The sequence below is a fragment of the Quercus lobata genome, chromosome 11 (assembly GCF_001633185.2).
Source record: "Quercus lobata isolate SW786 chromosome 11, ValleyOak3.0 Primary Assembly, whole genome shotgun sequence".
Classification (NCBI taxonomy): domain Eukaryota; kingdom Viridiplantae; phylum Streptophyta; class Magnoliopsida; order Fagales; family Fagaceae; genus Quercus; species Quercus lobata.
The window spans coordinates 8,332,057-8,352,846 of record NC_044914.1 but is presented as its reverse complement, the minus strand read 5'-3'; the positions used below and the strand labels follow the sequence as shown (position 1 = coordinate 8,352,846).

The window sequence follows — 20,790 nt, the reverse complement described above, 5'->3', positions numbered from 1 at the left end:
ACGTGTTTATTTAAAGATTAAAATTGGAGCTAAAAGAAAAACCGCCTTGTTAGTAACTAGTATAATAAATCATAATAATTATGAAAGTCATGATAGTTCCTGAGTAAAATTGTAGGCATGGTCGATCTTACTGATAATCAATGATAATATCTCCAAACGTTTCCGATGGGTTGATCATCTATGAAAGAAACATGATGTGTTAAAACCATGGGCAAGATTCAATATTACAAACCAAATTGGAAAGAAAAGAATGTCTTACCTCTAACCACGCATAAGATCTTGTGAGCTCGTATGAAGCAAACCCACCATTGTTGTTCTATATTGCCGAGAAGAAACAAATATTCATATTCAATTCGTGTAAAATAGACTCTCTCCTAAAAGAAAACAGTTTTTTATATAAAACACAGAAAATATTTTGTTACAAATGAAAATTATATTGATGAATTCTTCAATATAAAATTATAATTATTAGCATATCCATTTTCACACTAAAATGAAATCTTTTATTATAATCGAAACATATGTGATATGAATTATTCAGGAATTTTAATCGATTTACTTTGTCTAAAGAAGATATCAATAAACATCTAAGAAATGATTTCATGGGATTTGGCCAATTGTCTTGAACACAAATCCATGTTATCAAAAGATTTCATACTATTGTTTTTAATATGGAATAAATCCACCATCCATAATTTTTTGGTATCCTATTGAATAAAAATTGTGATATTATTCCTCGTTAATCAAGAGTTGTGAGAAGTATCATAATCATCCAAAAGAATGGCCTCAATTTTTTCAAATGAACAATTCGAAGACCAATTTATTCCGACAAAATCACATGGATAATACAATAGGCTGAAAACCATGTTTCTTGAAGCAAAGATCTTTAGTTTGAATCTCCCTTTTTCCCTTTTCTTGGTCAAATTAAACTCATTAATCAAAATAGTTTTATGATTTTGATTCATGAATTATAATTCTAGGTATCAATAGCATGCGTGTTGACATATATATATATATATATATATATATATGTATGTATGTATATATATTGTTATTGTTTCAAGAATATGTTTTTTAGCATGCTATTATAATATTGACGTGACACATTAAGCCACCTGTTGGTCTCAGCATTATAAGAACATACATAAGAAACGACTGCACATTAAGAATTGTCGTTCACATAATGACAGTAAGGTATAGTTTTAAAATAAAAAATTGTAACAATCAATAACATATAGATAAAATTGAAATCTAACTCCTAATGCAGGAATTGAAATTGTATTTTGACTTGATTTTATTTTGCACAATAATTAATATACAAAAGACTATAATTTAAGACCAATTTCAAGAGACTATGATTTAAATTATACCTGTAGTGATAAAATCACATTAACAGCGTCATATAGTTTATCTGCTGCTATTGCCTCTCCCACAATGTCAGACGGCATTTGTGATAACAAAAGTGCTGACTGCAAATGATTTCAATATGTCAAAACTGTTAAATTACATAATGAATCATATCATTTACATATTAGATTATAATGAGTTAACAAAGGGTTAGCTTTGCATATATGTACGTTTATAAGTTTGATTATGTTTAATGATAATGTTAATGTTATTTTATAAACAAGGGTAAAAATTATACTTTAGGTGTTATACCTTAAACTAAGGGTGTGTAGAAAACCGAGAAACCAAAAAAAGGGCCGAAACTGGCCAAACCATTGCCAAAATTTCGGTTCGGTTTCGATGCAGTTCGGTTTTAGTTACCATTTCATAGAAACTGAAAATTTCAGTTTAGGTTTCAGTAGTAGGTTTGCATGCACCAAATCGGCCGAAACCGAACTGAATTATCTAATAATATATTTTGTATTACATATATAATATAAAACACGTTTGGGCTTGCAAACATTGGGCCTCCAGCTTGCAAACATCTGTGTTAGGACATATGTGGAACTTGCTAGAACATATGTCATGTAGAATTGGCTAATCTTTTGACAAAACGCACTTTACTTGTAATTTGGTAGATCTAGGATGTGTTTAATACTTTAAGGAATAAGAGTTCAAATCTAGTATTGAAGTCATGCAAGTCTATCTAAGAAACAGGTGAAGAAATGCTATTTATTAAAACTCGATAGATAGCTCAACAGATATATCTATCAAGATTTAATGTATAATTCTTGACAGCTCTCAACAAAAGCTATATTTATCGAGAATTACGAAATTCAGATTTCCAGATCTATTTTTCATGCATATCCAAGTTATTTGTGTAGGATTTCTTTTCTCACAACCGTAGGCATATATAAGGATTATTTTAACGGGCGTCAAAGGTGATGCAACTTAATGCAAAGTGATTATTCACTCAAATTGTGGCTGGAGACAAATTTGCCCTAGTTCATCTTTCTTTTGTAGAAGCTGTTACGTTTTTGTACCAAAGGATTTATAACCAATGAGCTTCTCGATCTTCATTGTCTAGATGAACAGAAGAACTTTACAACCAATATCTTTCTCAAGTTAGTGTATTAGTCACATACTTGAATCCATGCATCAATTGGTTAGTCATGTACTATGAGCCGTGCATTGAAATGAGAGATTGTCACTACATTACAAGTCTAATTGTATATTAGGGTAAGGGTTCAACTGTAAGTTGGTATTAGATACTGAGATTCCTTTTACTTGTAACCGCTTGTTTTGATAATAGTGAATTATCGGGAGTGGTGACCTTAAATTCACTCAGTGGAGTTTTGCCTCAATAATTTTCCTCATTCGTAAACAAATCAGCTGTGTCAAATTTATTATCCATTGCATTTAACTTAGTTGGTGATTTTTTTGTGTTATCACGCTTATTGCATGTAATTGAATCTAATTAATTAACTTATCTAATTAATTGATTAATTTACCAAAGAGGCCAATACATTTTTAGCCTATCAGTCTGGCATTTTTTGTTTTTTTAAAACCCACACGTTTGAGCCTCTTGCTATTTAAACCCCATTAACACAGTAGATTAAGTAAAAACAAAAGAAAAATTTTAGAAACCCTACCCTACATACCCCATGGCTCACAACCTCACACTTTTCAATTTTCACTCATTCTCAAACGACCTCCGCCTCCACACTCCACTCTACAGTTTGATTCTGCCTCTGCCGCTAACCTCCACATGTCGATTTCCCCTTTCTTTCACTCTCACTCTCTTTTGATCAATGGCTTGAGGCTTTTTTTGATCATTGGTATGATTCTTCTCTCTTTCTTCCCTTTTCTTTCTTGACTTGCTTCGTTCAACAGCTCTATCTCTCTCTATGACTCTCTATTGTTTTGTTTTTTATATGTGATTAAAGTTAGGGTTTTGAAAATCTTGATAACCCTCTCTTTATTTGTATTTTGGGTTTTGTTTAATACTGAATCAATGCTATTGTTTATGAGATTAAAGCTAATAAACCGAAAATTGACCAAAACTGAAATAAACTGAAACTGATTGATTTCAAATTATTTTGGTCGGTTTCAGTGGAGAAATTTACAAACCGAAAATTTTGGTTCGGTTGGCCAAACACTAAGAAAACCAACAGAACCAAACCGATTATGCCCCTACCTTATATTATTCAATTAAATTCAAACACATTACTATATTGAATTTAATTGTTTTTAAGAAATATAATAATGTATATGTTGCATAGATCACTACAAATATGTATTTGAATTTAATTAAGTAGCTGACAACATTGGTCAATATAATTAGAACCACTAGTCGCAAACCCACGTGATGCATGATAAAATATGATATAATTATTTTATAAGAATACAATGTAAAATTTGTAAGTTAAATAGTGTATGTGTTATTTAAAAGCATTTCCTATTTTTATATGTTTTATGTAATAAAACATATAATGTACTTTGCAATAAAAAATAATACATAGTGATATATATATATATATATACACATATGAAAAATTTTATTTAATAAAAAGATTTAAATTGCATAATTATAATATTTATATATTTATAACATGTGTAACGTGTTACATTAAATTTAAATAATTATATAAGTTTAGAATTGTAGCTCTTTTTCTTTCCAAATATAATGCCTATATTGTTGAAACGTGAATTTTAATGTGATATTTTGGATATTTATCATTTTTATTGCATTTTTAGGGTCTATATATATCTCTAATTATTTTTAGATGTAGTTTCAATTTAGGACATTCGCTCGTGATGATTGCTCTTTTATCATCAAATCAAGACACTAATTAGTTTTTGATATAAGCGGGGATTAAATCTCAAATCTCTTATTCAATCGCAAAAAAATTTATCCGTTGATCTCTTATATCTTTAATTTATAATGCTTATTTTATTTATACTTTTTAGCCCAAAACTAAAGAGTTTTATTCAGGGTCAATTAATCTAAAATGGACTGAATGGACCAAAGTAGACTGAACAAACTAAATTAGACCTAAATGGACTTAAATGGATCAAAGTGAATCGAATTGGACCAAAATAGACCGAAGTGAACAAAAATGAACTGAAATTCTATGCAGCTCAACAGGACATAGTAATAATAAATTTTACATTTCATCTTTTAGATATTTTAGATGTGTTGGTATTAAATTATGTAACTTAAAGTATAGTACATATGAAACTGTACCTATGTTTCCCCATATAAACAATGTATCACAGACTGGACCCAATATATTAAGCCAACTACATGTCTGCATCGCAATGGGTTTAATGCACTGGACTAGAGCTTAAATCATGCATCATTACAACGCAAATCACGCATTATGTTCAGCTGACAGAACAACTCAGTAAAATCTAAGATTATGTAAGACAAAAGGTTACCTTCAAACCTTCAGCTGTACAATCTGACACAATCCAACCGTTGTCTGGAGTTGAGAAGGGCCATCCACCCTTTGAAATATGGCGATACCAGTAATGAAGATCACCTGAGCTGTTTGTTCTAACCTTCATATCCGAACAAAAATTACAAAATGAATATAGTTTTTTGGTGATTAATCTTATTTATGTTTAAACTTTAATGTAGCATTACTTGTGTATTTTTTATAAAATTGTGCGCCTTTTTAAGCATTGAACCATATTCTTCTACAAGGTCGGTAGCCAGGATTGCTTGAGCCGCAAGTGCCACATCCCATAGTTGAGAACCATTATATCCCTATCATTGAAACATTTAATTTACATCAATGTCATATCTCACACCTCATAAAAAATATTTTCTCATTCCTCAACTTAGTTGAACATTTTGGTGCCAAGATAAAGAAATATAGAAAAGCTAAGTTCACATGGGAACAAGCTTTTGAATTAGAACCTGCATTTTCATTCCATCTTCAGCTACCCATAAATAATCTTTGATTCGTTCAAGGTGACACTGATACGCCTCTGAATTTGGATCTTCCACCCAACGACAGACCATGTTTAGTACCTGTATTTATAATGGAATATGTTTTGCGTCAAAACTGTAGAGATATCAAGTCCAATAGCTAATGTTAGAGATATCAAGTATTTTACTTGTAAGTCAATTAATAATGGTTTATTGTATGGTTAGTTTAATATTTAGTCTCCTATAAATACCCCATATTTTGCTCATTGTAACAAAAATTGAAATTATAGTAAAGATATAGTTGACATAAGCTTCCTCTATAGACATAAGCGGTTAAGCTGAACCTCGTAATCCTAACGTCCTTTTTCTTTTCTCAATGCTCTCTTTTCTCTATATTTTTCATAAAAATGTAACAAAAACTAAGCTGAAATTTAACTTGTATCTAGACATTCCAATATCTCCAAATTTCTTTACGTGAAATTGGCTGGTTGAACATATGATTTTAGTTATAGAGAATTGCCTGATTGAAAAAAAAAATTTCGGCCTTAGTAGCCCTTACATTAGTGTATTTAAAAATATCAAAAAGAAAACCAAAAGAAAAGAACAACAAATAAGTGGAGCTCATTGGTTGTAGAGGTAATTAAATTTATGAAAACTTTTCTGCTTTCAAATTTTTTTTGGGGGTGGGGGGGAGAAACAAAGAATAATACAAATACTTTAATGTAGGAAGTCTAAAGTCGATTGCAACAAGTCATGAACCATTCTCCTTACAAATATATATATATATATATGACAAAACTTAGGTACTGTTTCTTGGGTTCCTTTCTTCAAATTCTGTTATGTGATTATTTAACTAAAAAATATACTTTCAACCCATGAGAAAAAATCTACATGATAAAATCTTATGAAGGGAATCTAAGGAACAGCACTTAAGTACTATACTTAAGTTTTGCTCATACATACATACACACACGCACACACATATATATATATATAGAGAGACACACGAATCATTCTTGGGTATTCTTTAATTCTTTCAAAATAATCGCATATTCTTCATACATCAAGTGTTTTTATGGTCTTATTATAATTAAAACATTAAACTTAGAATGTCATATATTTACTCTCTCTCTATATCTCTCTCTCTCTCTCTAAAGTCAAAACCTTCTTCTCAAAAAAAGAAAAAAAAAAGTCAAAACCTTACATGTAAATTACCAAAAATTAAGGATATCAAAACCTATAACGGTTATCACCACCGGACACCCTTGGTGCGATGGTCACTCCACAAGTATAAATGCTTGTGGGGTGTGAAGGGCAAGGGTCGGGGTTCAAGTCTCCAGGAGAGAGTTTCACACACATATACATTTAGATTAGGCTAGAGTAGAATTCTATCTTGTATATAATAAAAAATAAAAATAAAACCTATAGCGGTTATCTTTCGTTTTCGTTCCAAAAAAATAAAAAAATAAAAATAAAAAAAAAAACTTATAACGGTTATGGAAATGAATGTTTTAATGGAGCTTTTTCGTTGTTGAGAATTTCAATTAAAGAAAGCTATAAATCATTGAGAGTTTAAACTCACAAAATTACAATTTCTGAGAATTGATATGTATGTTGTTTGGATACACTTTTGAGCAAGGAACTTATTGTTCAATGGTGTTGCGCGTCTCCTAATGAAGAAACTGGGTTCCAATGCCCCCACTAATTGTAAGAATAAAATTATCCTTAGAATTCAAGTCTATATCATATTATAGAAACATAGTATATTAAAATATAAAAATTTCCGTTGTATAAAATCAGTGTATACATATAACATTTTATTTTAATAATTACATAATTCATATTGATCCTTATGGACATTTTTTTAATATAAAAAATACCATTGAACATTGATAAACATACTATTTGATGAAAAATAGATTTTTTTTTTCCTTCTAAATTCAATTCTAATGTAGTTAGTTTTAAGAAAGAACAAGAAAAATAATTTGATTTAAGTACTACATTAGTAATTGTGTACAAGATATACGAGAATTGTTCTTATCTAAAATGTGAGAGTTAGAATTCTCGCCATTCATAAAAATTGAGATGTTCATGGAAATAGTAATTTTGTTAAACAAACAACAAAATTTTTATTAATTTTCAAAAATTACACCATTTCTATCTCAAGCCTACCATGATGAGTGCACCATAAAAGAATCCGACACATTTCCCATTTTTTTTTAAAAATGGTATGGAAACTCTTTTTTGCAAAATACATGTAACACATAGTATGCGTTAGGATTAGGTTTTTGTCCCAAAAAAATAAATTTGTTTATTTTTTTATAAATGTTATATTTTATATACTCATAACAGAAAGATTATCTTTTATATAACCTTCACAAAATATTTGTTTATTAAGGTACAATTGTATTTTTTTTAAATGAATTTTATAAGTATTACATAAACTAATAAAGTAGCGAAAAATATCCAATAGAAATTATAGAAGGCACTAATGTAGTGCCATTTTTTATGAATTAAATGTACGGAACACACTGTCACATCAATTTTTTTAACAAATCTGTAATATATAATATATCCTGTGGGTATAACCGTATAGCATAGCTTCCAATCTCGATATATATACTGCTCATGTGGATGTCTTGAAAATGTTGATGTGTATAAATATATATATATATATATATATATATATATATTCATATAATGTTCACCATATATATACTATGACATATAATTATATATGTGGTTTTGTGTGAACAATGCTGGATTCTAGATTGTAGCAGTTGTTGGCTTTCGAGTTTGGAATGACCAAATTGAATAAAGAAAGAGAGGGCTCAAATCAAAACGAAGGGTCATAAATGTGAACTTCCACGCTAACTAGAATAATATTAACAAAATACTTTTTTTTTTTAAGAGGAACAATTAACAAAAAAAACTTTGTCTAGCTAGAAGACAAACCAAGTCATTTATTAAAAGAAAATAGTTAATTAAAATCATGGGGACGAGGAAGCCTGTGAGCTGTGATCCAAAGAGAGTCCAAAAGTATTCTTTGTTAAGAGGTAGTTACATGAAATATTAAAACTAACACAAAGACAATTTTATTTATAAAAAATAAAAAAATAAAAAAATAAAAAAAAAAAGAAAAAAGAAAGAGAAAACACAGCTGATAAACAAAATAATAATGCTGAAATTAGGTTATATTCTTGGAAACATGTAGTTTTCCACCAAACTAAGCTGGAAGAGATGATTACATGGTATTCATAGACAATCTATGTGTATGAAATCACATTATTTATTAAATTATTTAAAGAAGTCATATGACTTTTAAGTAAGCCATGTGGGTTGGAAAAACTTTCCCGTGATAAAAAAAATAAAAATAAATAAAATAAAATAAAATCTTCCCTCTCCGCTTTTGATACAACTCAATAGACTATAAGTGTGTGTTTGGAACGCATGTTGAATGTGCGTTTCTGTGTTTTGCTAAAAAATGGTGGGTTCCGTACACTATTCACGAGACCCACGAGTACAAAATTCAGCCAAAAAAACCTTTAAAATTGGGTTTTATAGCACTATTCACACATTTAAAAATTATTTCGTTACAGTATTTTCAGTTTTCAATTTTCAACAATAAGCGGTATCCAAACAAACTCTAGATAAATCAAACTATGATGAAGAACACTAGTTTAACTCGGAAATAAATAACCCAAATTCAAACATAACTATGATACTTGATTTGAGTATATACTATACATAGTATAATGTGTTTATATTTATATATGTTTATAAATATATACATATATAAACTTGAGACTAGATTGTGTAAGATACTCAATTCCATAGTAGGAATTATATATTTTTTAAATAATAAAAGTTAATGAATCCAACTTTTATAAGTTCATAAATGAAAATCATTCTATCTAATTAATTCCATTAATATAATTATAATTATAATTTTGCTAATAATTATTAGCATGGATTTGTAAAAACATGGTGAAACTACACTATTAGTCCCTGAAATTTACCCTGTATGCATAATTAATCCCTCAAGTTTTAAGTGAGTACAATCAGTCTCTCAAGTTTTTAAAATGAGTAATATATAAATCCTTTGATTAACTTCTATTGACGGTGTTACTTACATGACTAATAAAATAATAACCTAGCATTTTTTAAATGACGTGACATTTATTTTTATTAAATACCATCAATGGCTATTGAATTAGATTTAGATCATCCCAAATACAATTGTCCACCACACTCTTCATTTGTTATCACACTCCACATATTATTTACACACACCAGTTATATTCGGAATCTTCAACTCAAATACTCTATTCCAACTCGAACCTCCCCACTTTACTCTCTCACTCTCTCTGAGTTCCAAATTGCTGGCCACATTTCTGTCGGCCCATCACCGGAACCCGACCTGAGTAATCATTGGACCATCCTCCACCAAACATGGATGGGGCCACCTTTTACAACCGCATTGTTCCTGGGAGTCTCTTGTCAATGAAACTGTGGGACCCACTACCCCACTTCATCCAAACTTGGGTCCGCAACTACATTGGTGGAAATTTAGTCTAACTACTCTTTGGGGGAACTTTAGTCTAACTACTCTCTGGCTTTCTTTGGTATTTCTGCAAAGCTCGTAGATCTCTTCGAGCTTGTACACCAAACTCACCTTGCCTTCGTCTGACGTGGCAACGTCAATCATTCTAAAACAATTGCATAAAGGTTCCACTATCGAACAATAATGTTTTTCTTTAAGACAATTGCAATTGTCTTAATCCGATTAAAGCCAAGGCACATAATCGATGGTGCTGGATAAAGTCTTACTAAAACAATTCCACCGTCAAACAATAAAGTTTTTCTTTCCATTACGTTGACATTGCCATGGCACCGTCGATCATTTTGTACTGGGCTAGGATAAAGATTTGAATTAGAATGGTCTAATTTCTTGCTTATGTGTAAATTTAATTTTGTAATCTTTTAATAAAAAGGAATGCCACATCATTTAAAAAATATTAGGTTATTATTCCGTTAGCCACATAAGTAACACTACTAACGGAAGTTAACCGAATGACTTATATTGCTCATTTTGAAAACTTAAGGGACCAATTATGCTCACTTGAAACTTAAGAAATCAATTGCGCACATAGAATAAACTTCAGGGACTAATTATGTAATTTCGCCTAAAAACATTATACAAAAAAACTTATCGTGATTTTTACTATATATGGAGAAAGAATAAGTCAATGAAGTAGCTTGTAAAGAAACTTAAACTTGTTTCAAAGAAAATGAACTAAACTTGAATGTATAAGCAAACTTAGTGATCAACTCAAGTTCAAGCTCAACTCATGTTTGAAATAAAGTAAAATAACAAATCGTGAACTTTTAATACTCATCTAAGCTTATTAGCCTGCTTAAGAGGCCCAGCATTATTTAGTTACTTCGATTTTATTTTTAAATTGCATTTGTAGTGCTCCCCCCCCCCCCCCCCTTTCCCTCCTTTCTCAAAATAAGATTTAGAGAATTAATTAACTTAGACTAAACTTCTCTAATTAATTTAAACTAAACCAAGCTCAAGTTTGTTCGACGAGAAAATGAATCAAACTTAAATATGTAATCTAACTTAGTAATGAGATTGAGCTTGTTTCATTTTCGAAATAAAACTAAATAAATAAACCATGAACTTTTAATACTTGTTTCAACTCGGCTCATTTACTCACCTAGAAATTAGCGGTTCTAACTTTTGTGCATAAGCATGCATAGCCATATGGAGGGTTAAATATCCACAGGACCACAACCCTAGGCTCAGTCCAAAACCAATGTTTCCCCAATATTTAGCTTTTCATTTCTTCATAAACAAGGAAAAAAGTATATACCTTATTAACAGGACCAATGCAGATATACCGAGTGTTTTCATCTTCATAGTGGATGTGGTGCATCACAGTGTCAAGAGCCTTCTGTCGTAGCTTTGAGAAAGGCCATTGCATTAGAAGAGGTTCCGCAACCTTGTCAAGACAACCCCACAACATGTCTTGTACCTTCGAATGTGGGCAATACAGGTCCTCCTGTAAAAGTATCATCTTGTTCAAACAAGGTTTTTCCTTATATTTCTTTTAACAAGTTGCATTTGAGGTTGAGGACAAGGCCCATACCAGAGGGACTAGGAGTTCATATCATTGTAAAATGGACTTTTATGATGGTTATAACCCCTAAACCCATAGTCCAGAACTATTTGGACACTTCTTCCTTTACAAAAAAGTAATTTACAACGGTTAATATTATCCAAAAATTATTTAGTTCTTTACGTTTAAAATTGGTCATTTTAGTCCACTAGTTTTACCTAAAATTCATTTTAGCCTTTTAAGTTTGAAGTTAAAAAATTAAAATGATTTCTAGGCAAAGTTATTGGACAAAAATGACCAATTTTAAACTTAAAAAAGAAAAATTATTTTTGGGCAAATTTAACAAATGTAATTACATTTTTTTTTATATCTTTTTATCTTTTTTAAGGAGGAGAGATATTAGATATATAAAAACACTTTTTCATTTTCCGTCTTTTTTTCTTTCTTTGGAGGGTAATTCTGTTACAAACTACTAAATTATAAAGATATAGATCTTAGCAATTCCTCTCTCTTTTTCTCCCTAGGTAGGTAACAATAATTCTTTTTGGTATTTATAATATATCAAGAATATTTTAGTCTCTTTCATAAATATGAATAAATAAATAAGAATATTTGAGTCTCAGGCCTACCCTAACCACACCTCATCTTTTATATGTTAATGATTTTAAAATTTGGAAAATAGTTAGTATATTTTATACATATATTTTATTAATTTTTATATACATTATTATTGTGCCAAGTCGTCATGTTCATTTAAACAATAATCATCTGATCACCAAGGTTCTACTTGTTCCTCTTCTGGGGAATGGCATTCAACTTTGTGTTTGTCTTTTGACCTCAGTTTAAAATTTTAAGAATATAAAAAATATCTTGCTGTAACCGTGGGATTTGAGCTTGTCTCATTCATTCCTTTTCTTTTGCTTTTTTCCTTCTTTTTTTAGCAAAGTCTCATTCATTTCTTGGTTGCATCTATGAGCATTTTGACTCCCTCAAGTGTGCATCTGATTAAACTTCAAATATATATTGGTTATAAGGACGTCTTTTACTTTAATTTCAATTATTTGACCTTTTTGACTTAGGATGGAATACGAATATCCTGCGGTCCTCACATTCTTCTTTTTTTCCTCTTTGGCCTTTCTATATGGACAAAGGTTAGGTGGCAATCTATCATATTATTTTCATCTAAATAAGAATTTTGTATCTCAACTAGCATCTTATGGTATTTTTATGTGAGACATTCAAGATTCAAATTTCTCCTCCTTCAAATATCAAATTATAAAAAATAAAAATTTATAAAATAAAATAAAAATAACAACAACAACAACAACAACAACACTTCATCTAATTTTTTATGTCAAATAAATATTTCAGTTGGTACTTTTTAAAAAATTGTTTTTTGGAATAAAATCCAAGTAAAAATTTTCTTTTATTCTCATATTTCATTATTTTGTATGAATTTAATTCAAAAATATTAAAAAGTTATGTTAGATTAAATAATTAAATTTACCATTTAACTTCTAACAACTTAAACTTTAGTATCAATCGATAATTTATCATGGTATCAGTGATTCAAAGTAAGAGGTCTTACCTTCAATCTTGTGTCTCCACCTTATCTTCCATTTAAAATATAAATAATAATAAAAAGTCATGCACTAGACCCACTTAATAAGGATACCCACATTTGAAGGAGGGAGTTTAAAATTAAATGATTAAATTCATCACTGGCTTCATTTCCTAATGAAGTGAAGCATTTTAATTATAATCTCTCATACCCCGGCCCCTCAAAAAAAAACAAGCATCGTCAATGGTCAAACTACTATCAATCAAATAATCGAATGCACGCTAGTTGCGTCTTGTATTTTGGTTAGAATCCCCCGCCACCCTCCAAAAGAACAAAAAATTGCATCATCAATAATCAACTTGCTATCATCAATATTCAGGCTGATATCAATCAAACAATTGAACGCACACTACTAGATGGGTCTTGCATTTTGGTTAGAGTCGCCCCACCACCCAAAAGAACAAAAAATGGCATCATCAATAATCAAATTTCTATCAACCGAAGGCACGCAATTCAGATTTCAAAAAACCACAAATTATTACACAATTTTTTTGCCACAACTGTAATGTGATAAAGTGTGAGTAGTGCGAAAAAAGGATAAATTCATGTATAAGTGATAAACAACCATTCACAATCCATTACATTAGAATTGTAGCAAAAAAATTGTGGAATAATTTGCATATTCTTCATGTATTTTCTTTCTTCAAAAAAAAAAAAAAAAAAATCATACCCTAGCACACAAATTTCTAGCTTGATCCCAGTTGATTTGATGGTATGGTTGAGTATAGAGCTCTCTTCTGAGCAAGAGAATAATACTGTTGATGGGACCCACGTATCTCCTCCCATACAAATACGACATTGGCAGATACACCATCCGACAATGACACCACATTCGTCCTGCATGCATTGTACTCCATGTTATCTTTTTTTTCTTTTCTTTCTTTTTTTTCCTTTTTTCTTTCTTTTGGATGATGCAAGAAATTTGTTGTCCCTATTTTTTAAATATTTCTAAGGGTGCACACTTCATGGCATGTGCAATTATATAATTTACAAAGAGTCAAAGACCCATAAAAAATAATAATAATTTAGAAAGAAAGTAGGAGGCCCATAAAAAATAAAAATAAAAAAAGACAAAGATTGGCTACAAAATTGATTGTAGCCTAAGACTACAATCTTACTAAATAAAATATATATTAATATATATTTTGAAAATTTAACTGTTAAATTACATGTTTTTTATGCTCTTAAACACATGTCTAATTTTGTGTGAATTGAATATTATTTACTACATAATCTATAAACTTCTATTTTATGCAAATTTTAAATTACAAAAACTTACAATTGAAACAATTTATTGATAACATAGTTATTGATTTTTAATTTACTAGAAATTTTGTAAGTATGTAAGATATAAGAAATAAATGTAATCTAATAGTGGATTTGTCAAACTTCACTTCCAATAAAAAAATATTGAGTAAGGTTTGTAATTTAAGGTTACAACTAATTTTGTAGCTAAACATTATCCAAAAATAAATAAATACAAACAATAAAGAAACCCCATTTAAAAAATGAAAGGAAAAAAAAGACAAAAATGAAGAACCTGGATGTATAGGAAGAAAGTAAGGAAGAAGCCATATTTCTGGGGGTAATGGATTGTTGCCACTCCACTCGTATACCCCAAGTACCTACAAATTTTTTCAATAATTATATACTATATATAATAGTAGAAGCCTTTTCTTGCAATTAAGGAGGTGCTGCAATGTAGGAAAAATGTCCATCTAAAATTCAGCCACGTACAAGTTAAAAAGTGATAAATTATGTTGTTTGGCAATGCTACACACCGTTTAAAGCCTCTCATTATAAATAATAATAAAAAATAACCTGTTAAAATTAAAGAGTACACATAAATGGAAATAGAGAGAGGCGAGAGGCCTGGGACGCAAAGAAAGAAATAGAGAAAGAGGTTGGGACCCGAAGAAAGAAACAGAGAAAGAGGCAAAATGGTAAAGACTATATTGATTGGGCATAAAAAATAAAAATAAAAATCTCAAAACACGATTTTGCAGATGACGTCTCCCAAATTCCTTTCTCTTGGTTTCCGCTAAATCTAATATCAGAATTCAGAGACATTTTTCATTCTACTTTTTTTCAAAATAAGGAGGAAGGAAGATGAAGAGGCCTTCAGCATAAGCACGAAAAAAGCCTATTCTAGGAACTCTTGATATCAGGCCGTTCTTTCTCGGTAATTTTCAACTAATCTCTTACCCTATTGTCTTCAATTATGTTTGCTGTCAATCTAGGGATTTTCATTGAAATCAGGGAAACAACCTAGAAGATCAAATTCTAATTGAATTGTTATTAGGAATTTTATATTTCTGGGTTTTGTATCAAATTTTAACTAAATTGTTATTAGGAATTTTCAGTTTCTAGGTTTTGTTCCTTTGCTTTCATGAATTTCAGTTTCATATTTTGTTTTGTTTTATTTTTTTTTTTTTTTTTTTTTTTTTTTGACTTGCTATCTGGGTCATTAGAGAAGAAGAAGGGTTATTAGATAAATTATAATGTATTTCTATGGCATTGAAGCAGGCCTACGTTCAATATTTCTGTTTATCATTTTGCTTCTTATTAGCTTATGCTATTTCAGTAATTTATGGAACTATGTTTATGGTAGTTTGTGCCCATGTTGCTTTTGTAAGCTTTTAGGATTTGTTTCCATGTGTTTGTAGGCTTTTATGGTTTGTGCCTTGCTATACAGCCCTTATGTTCTGTTGCCTAATACTTCTAGCTAAATATTTTGCATTTTCTTTAAGTATTCTCACTCTTGTGCCCTAGTAGGATTTTGTTCCTAAATGCATATAATTTATGTATTGTGCATTGGTTGAATGTTGGACATGCAAGTGATTTGCATTGAGCTTATTAACTTGTATGTCCGGATGTTCATTCCAAGTGTGAATGAGCATTGTAGTCACTATTTTATAGTGATTACCTGTTTGGTCAAGTCATGATTTATTTCTCATTCCATTTTGCTTGATCGCATTGTGCTTGTCTCATATGCTATTACAAGTTTTTCTGCATACAATGATGATATCGTGTTGTTATGCTTTAGGAGATTTTTGTTCATATGATTCAAGAGCTTATCAGATTCTAGAGTTAGGTGTGAGTGAGTTTTGTTCAACTGTTCCCAACACACATGTTAAGTCTAGAGTTTATTTTAGAGTTTTGTCATGGAATAGCCAAAGGGAGAGATTGTAAAGTTGAATTTTATCAACCATCTTGTTGGCTTTATTCCGTGCTAAATTTGCTTGTGTGTTAGCAATTAGTAACCCTATATTTAGGTGGGAATCATGTAAGGATAGTGTGTGAAAGAGTGTGAAGAAATGCTCAAGATTGTGCAAAGAAGCACAGACTAGCGACTAGATCTCGCGGGTGGCTCGCGGCTTGCAAGCCGCCAAAATTTGCACACGTGCCAAGCATGCCAGAAGCTGAAGAGTCACACCAGCTATTATACTACAAGGCAAAAGTCCCAAGCTAGCCAAACCGTTAGGTCATGACTTGAAGTTGCGACTCAACCCAGTCGTGAGGTCAAGTATCCACAACACCATGTTTGGAAAAAACTGACTTTTTACATTCCTTCTCATCCTACTATATATATACCCTTATACCCACGATATTCAGAGAGCTTCCAGAGAGAATTTTGAGAGAAAAACAAGATTGATTCATCCACAATCTTCACATAGAGACTCTTCAAATTTCTCTACTCTCTTCCTCTCCATTGTCAAATCCTTAAGAGGTACATTACCAAAATCTTTTCTCACCATACTCATATCTGTGGGAAGGCCATTTGGTGTTTGGGAAGCAGTTAAAAATGGACCAATTTCATATTGGTAGATACTATGGTCAAGTAGCGGAATCCGGCAAACTAAAGAAGAAATAGGTTCGGCGCAACTTCGTTGGAGTAGGAGCTTGTAGGGTTTAGGTACATTGGGTAGATTAGGGTTGGAGGGTCTTCTGCTATTCATGTATCCCAACTACACTCTTTAGTGGATTGTTTACCGCTTGGAGGGCGATGGAGAGGTTTTACGCCGAAGGCTTCAGTTTCCTCTTCGATAACACATCGTGCGTTGTCCTTGTGTTTGCATCTCTCTTCCCTTAATCTTTTCCATTTAATTTCTACTGTGGATGTGATTTTATTTGGTTTAGATTGTTTATCAATTCTGTTTTAAGCTTATGTTCATATTCCGCACATTAATTGTTTGACATTAAGCATGAATTGGTTATTTATAAATTGGGGGTCTAAATGTTCATAGTGTTTTATACACTTATTGAACTTTCAGAATTCAGGTTTTGACTTAGATTTGTGACTATAATTATATAATTGATATTATTTTTCTATAATATAATTCCAGCCATAAAGAGGATAAGTTAAGTGACGTCATCACTTGTGTAATCATAATTGTGATGGAAATTATCAAATTTTATCTAGCAAGACCTACATACAATGTTTCTTAATAATATAAATAAATAAACCTACATACATTGAGGTCCACCTCCTTCTTCTTTTCCTTTTTTCAAAGAAAGGACCACTTTTTAGTCTAATACTAAATGTTGGAATAAAAAATAATCTTTTTTTTTTTTTTGGAAACAAAGAACCACTTTTTAACCCACACTAAATTTTGGAATAAAAAACAATCTAATATTTAAAATAAACAGGAAAGATAATTATAGTCAAGATGACATCAACAATAATAATAATTTAAGTTTTATCTATATATATTTCATGTACTCGATAACTGCAATGATTATAAGGTTTTAAGTATTCGTCTAAACCTAGGACCACTTGCTAATCTAATATAATTAAACAGAAAAATGTACAGTCTTTTATTTATTCTTTATATTTGATTTTTGGACATGATAAAGAAGTATATACTTAACTGAAAGCCACATCTTGCCCCATGATGGAATGTAGGTGACGCCACCATGATCAAGAATCCATTTTCTTGCTTTCTCCATGGAACCATCCCCACCATCCATTGCTTCACCTAGCAATCTTAGGGTGACATAGCAGAGAGCTGTACAGAACATTGTGCTAGTTCCTTCTATATGTAATCCCCAACCTCCATCAATGTTCTGCAACCCATTTAGCTATAAAGTTATTCTCAATCTTCCCCCCAAAAAAATCACATTAAAAAAGAGAAGATTAAGGTTGAGCTTAGCTAAAGGTCATGCAAGGTTTACTTGTGTACGTAACTAACCGAGTGAGAGAACGTTCCTACCATCTCATGCTTGTTTTTCATAAGGAAAAAACATAAATTGAAACCCATTAAACTTATAGTTTGCACGATGAACACTAGCTTTTGTAAAGGAAAGATTCAATTTCTAACTTCTTATAGAAGACAAATAAATCAGCACCTTAATTTGAGCTCAAAATTATCACATTTGAATTTACTACCTCTTTTTTTTTTTTTTTTTCTTTATTCATTTTTTAATGGATAACACATGTACAGGGTGATGAGCGTCTTAAACGCATAATCACATGTTCACCATATATTTATGAAGGTATGAGATACCATTTGATTTAGATTTTAGAGTTCATTGACTATGTACTTACTAAGATTAATGTAACCTAATTTGAAGTAATTACTCTCTAACCTATAAGCCATCAGCCCAATGAACGAGACAATAAAACCGACCAGATTATATAAATAAGTTTAAACCTAGGTTTAGGAAGTTAGGGTCAAAGTGACTAGATAATTTAGCTAAATAATTTTTATCTTTAGATCTCAATCTCAATGCTGTAATCTTAGTAGATATAGCTGAATTACTTAATAAAATTTACAGCCTTCTTCTCAAAAAAATTTTAAAAAAATGGCTATCTTTAAATTGGGCTATTATGTCAGCCACTTATTGTTTTATTCTAATAATTATGTTTTTCTTCTTTCCCCGATATGGAAATCTTGTTTATAAAACTAGTATAAAATTAACCATTCTATTCAAATCTTGCTTATAAATCAATATAAACTAACTGGCCAGGGAAAGATCGAGTATATTCACTATGATCAGGTGCCTTTGGAATTTTCTTTCCATACCCCAAAAGAAGGGGGGTTATTAGTTTTTATAGGCTGTATGTCATTGTCAAATGTCTATTGCCCAATAAAAGAACAAATTAATTAATATTTTTATTTGATCATTTTTTGTTCTGAACTATTTCTTGTCCTATATATAACTAAAGTGACTGCTCTTTCTCTTTTTTCTTTTTTCTTTTCTCTTCCTTATTTTTGTGCTTATTGTGCCTATTCAATATTCATTGGTCAATAAAATTTAAAAAAAAATAAAAAAAATCAAAATCAAAATCAACCAAAATAAAGACCATATTTGAAAAGAGACAATATACCTGATGGTTGTAGAGATAGCGGAGTATCTCATGTCGATGCTCAAGAGGCAAGATTGCATTAAGGGCCCCCGTTATAGATAAGCCAATTACCTATATATGACAAATGATTGTGTTTATTATTGTGTGTAAGACACCAACTTTTTAATAATCTAATTGATATATCCACAGCCAACCTCTTACAAATAACATAGATTTGAAATTTTTGTCAATAAGCATTGGATTCCAAGATTCATATATGGTGCATGTAGGGATTTACCCACCAAAGTTTGACTTTCATTTGTGTTGAAAATAGAGAAAGTTTATGTACATTTTTATGTCACAATTTTTGTCGTAATTTTAATATAATCAACTATATCTGATTAATGAAAAAAAATAGTAGATATATATAAAAGTGATTGTCCACTATTTACAACTAACCACTTCATCAAATTATTAATTATGGCAAATTGTTAAGAATGTTTGAAAATATTGTCATTAAAAACAGTCAACCTTTTTAATATGTTTATGCTCGAGCAAAAAAAAAAAAAATTTAATTACTAAGTTGCCTTTTTTTTTTTTTTTTTAATTTACAAATGATAGAAAAACCTTTAATAGTTAGTACTACAAACTCCCCACCTAGGGTGGGTTGAATCCAAATCTTAAGCTTTATGAAATAGAAAATACTAATAAGTTATAATAATATAGGTACCATTCACATAATAATAATAATAATATAGGTACCATTTTCTTCTTTCTCTTTCTTTTTCTTTTTTTTTTTCTTTTTTGTTTCGATAAGATTTATACATACATATATATATATATATATACATACGTACATATCATATATATATATATAATTATAATTTTGAGGCAAGATTGATCAACATGGATTGATAATGTTCAGGCAACCCTCACAGAAGTTGCTTTCTTCAGAAATATATTATTGTACATATTTAATTCTTTTTATGGTAATAATTTATATTATAGTACAAATAATTGTTATTTAAAATGACTAAATATGATTATGAAATTAAATTAATCCATATTTGATGATTATTTATTTGAAAAAAAATAACTGTAAGTTGGAGGGGGAGGCCGACTAGTAGTGAGGGGACCATAATGAAAAGGTACACGTGATGTTCCACTAAAATGAAAGCTTGTTTCTCAACAAAAATAAAAAATAAAAATGAAAGCCTGGTCTGGTTCTTAATTTATAATGACAATTTAGAGTTTGTACAATAATTCTTTTCATAAAAGGAGCTAAAAATATCGTATTCTTAATTTATTTGATTAGTGTATTATTGCAAAAACACTTCTTCTTCTTTTGAGAGGAAATGTATGCATGTAATAAAATGATTGCAAATATGATATAACTATATGCATTATGTGTTTGATCAACATCCCGTAAAAT

General features: G+C 30.2%; 1 protein-coding gene across 1 annotated transcript in view; it reads right to left on the bottom strand.

Moving 5' to 3' along the window:
- LOC115967287 (cycloartenol synthase 2-like) overlaps positions 1-20,790 on the bottom strand; it is a 45,783-nt gene that overhangs the window by 3,104 nt on the left and 21,889 nt on the right. Inside the window, exons 4-14 of the mRNA XM_031086365.1 lie at positions 19,401-19,490; positions 17,942-18,136; positions 14,610-14,694; positions 13,740-13,906; positions 11,203-11,391; positions 5,312-5,425; positions 5,036-5,158; positions 4,828-4,950; positions 1,371-1,469; positions 260-316; positions 132-178 (exon numbers count right to left, since the gene is read on the bottom strand). Of these exons, the coding sequence (XP_030942225.1) occupies positions 132-178; positions 260-316; positions 1,371-1,469; positions 4,828-4,950; positions 5,036-5,158; positions 5,312-5,425; positions 11,203-11,391; positions 13,740-13,906; positions 14,610-14,694; positions 17,942-18,136; positions 19,401-19,490 (1,289 nt within the window). The remainder of the gene's footprint in view (positions 1-131; positions 179-259; positions 317-1,370; positions 1,470-4,827; positions 4,951-5,035; positions 5,159-5,311; positions 5,426-11,202; positions 11,392-13,739; positions 13,907-14,609; positions 14,695-17,941; positions 18,137-19,400; positions 19,491-20,790) is intronic.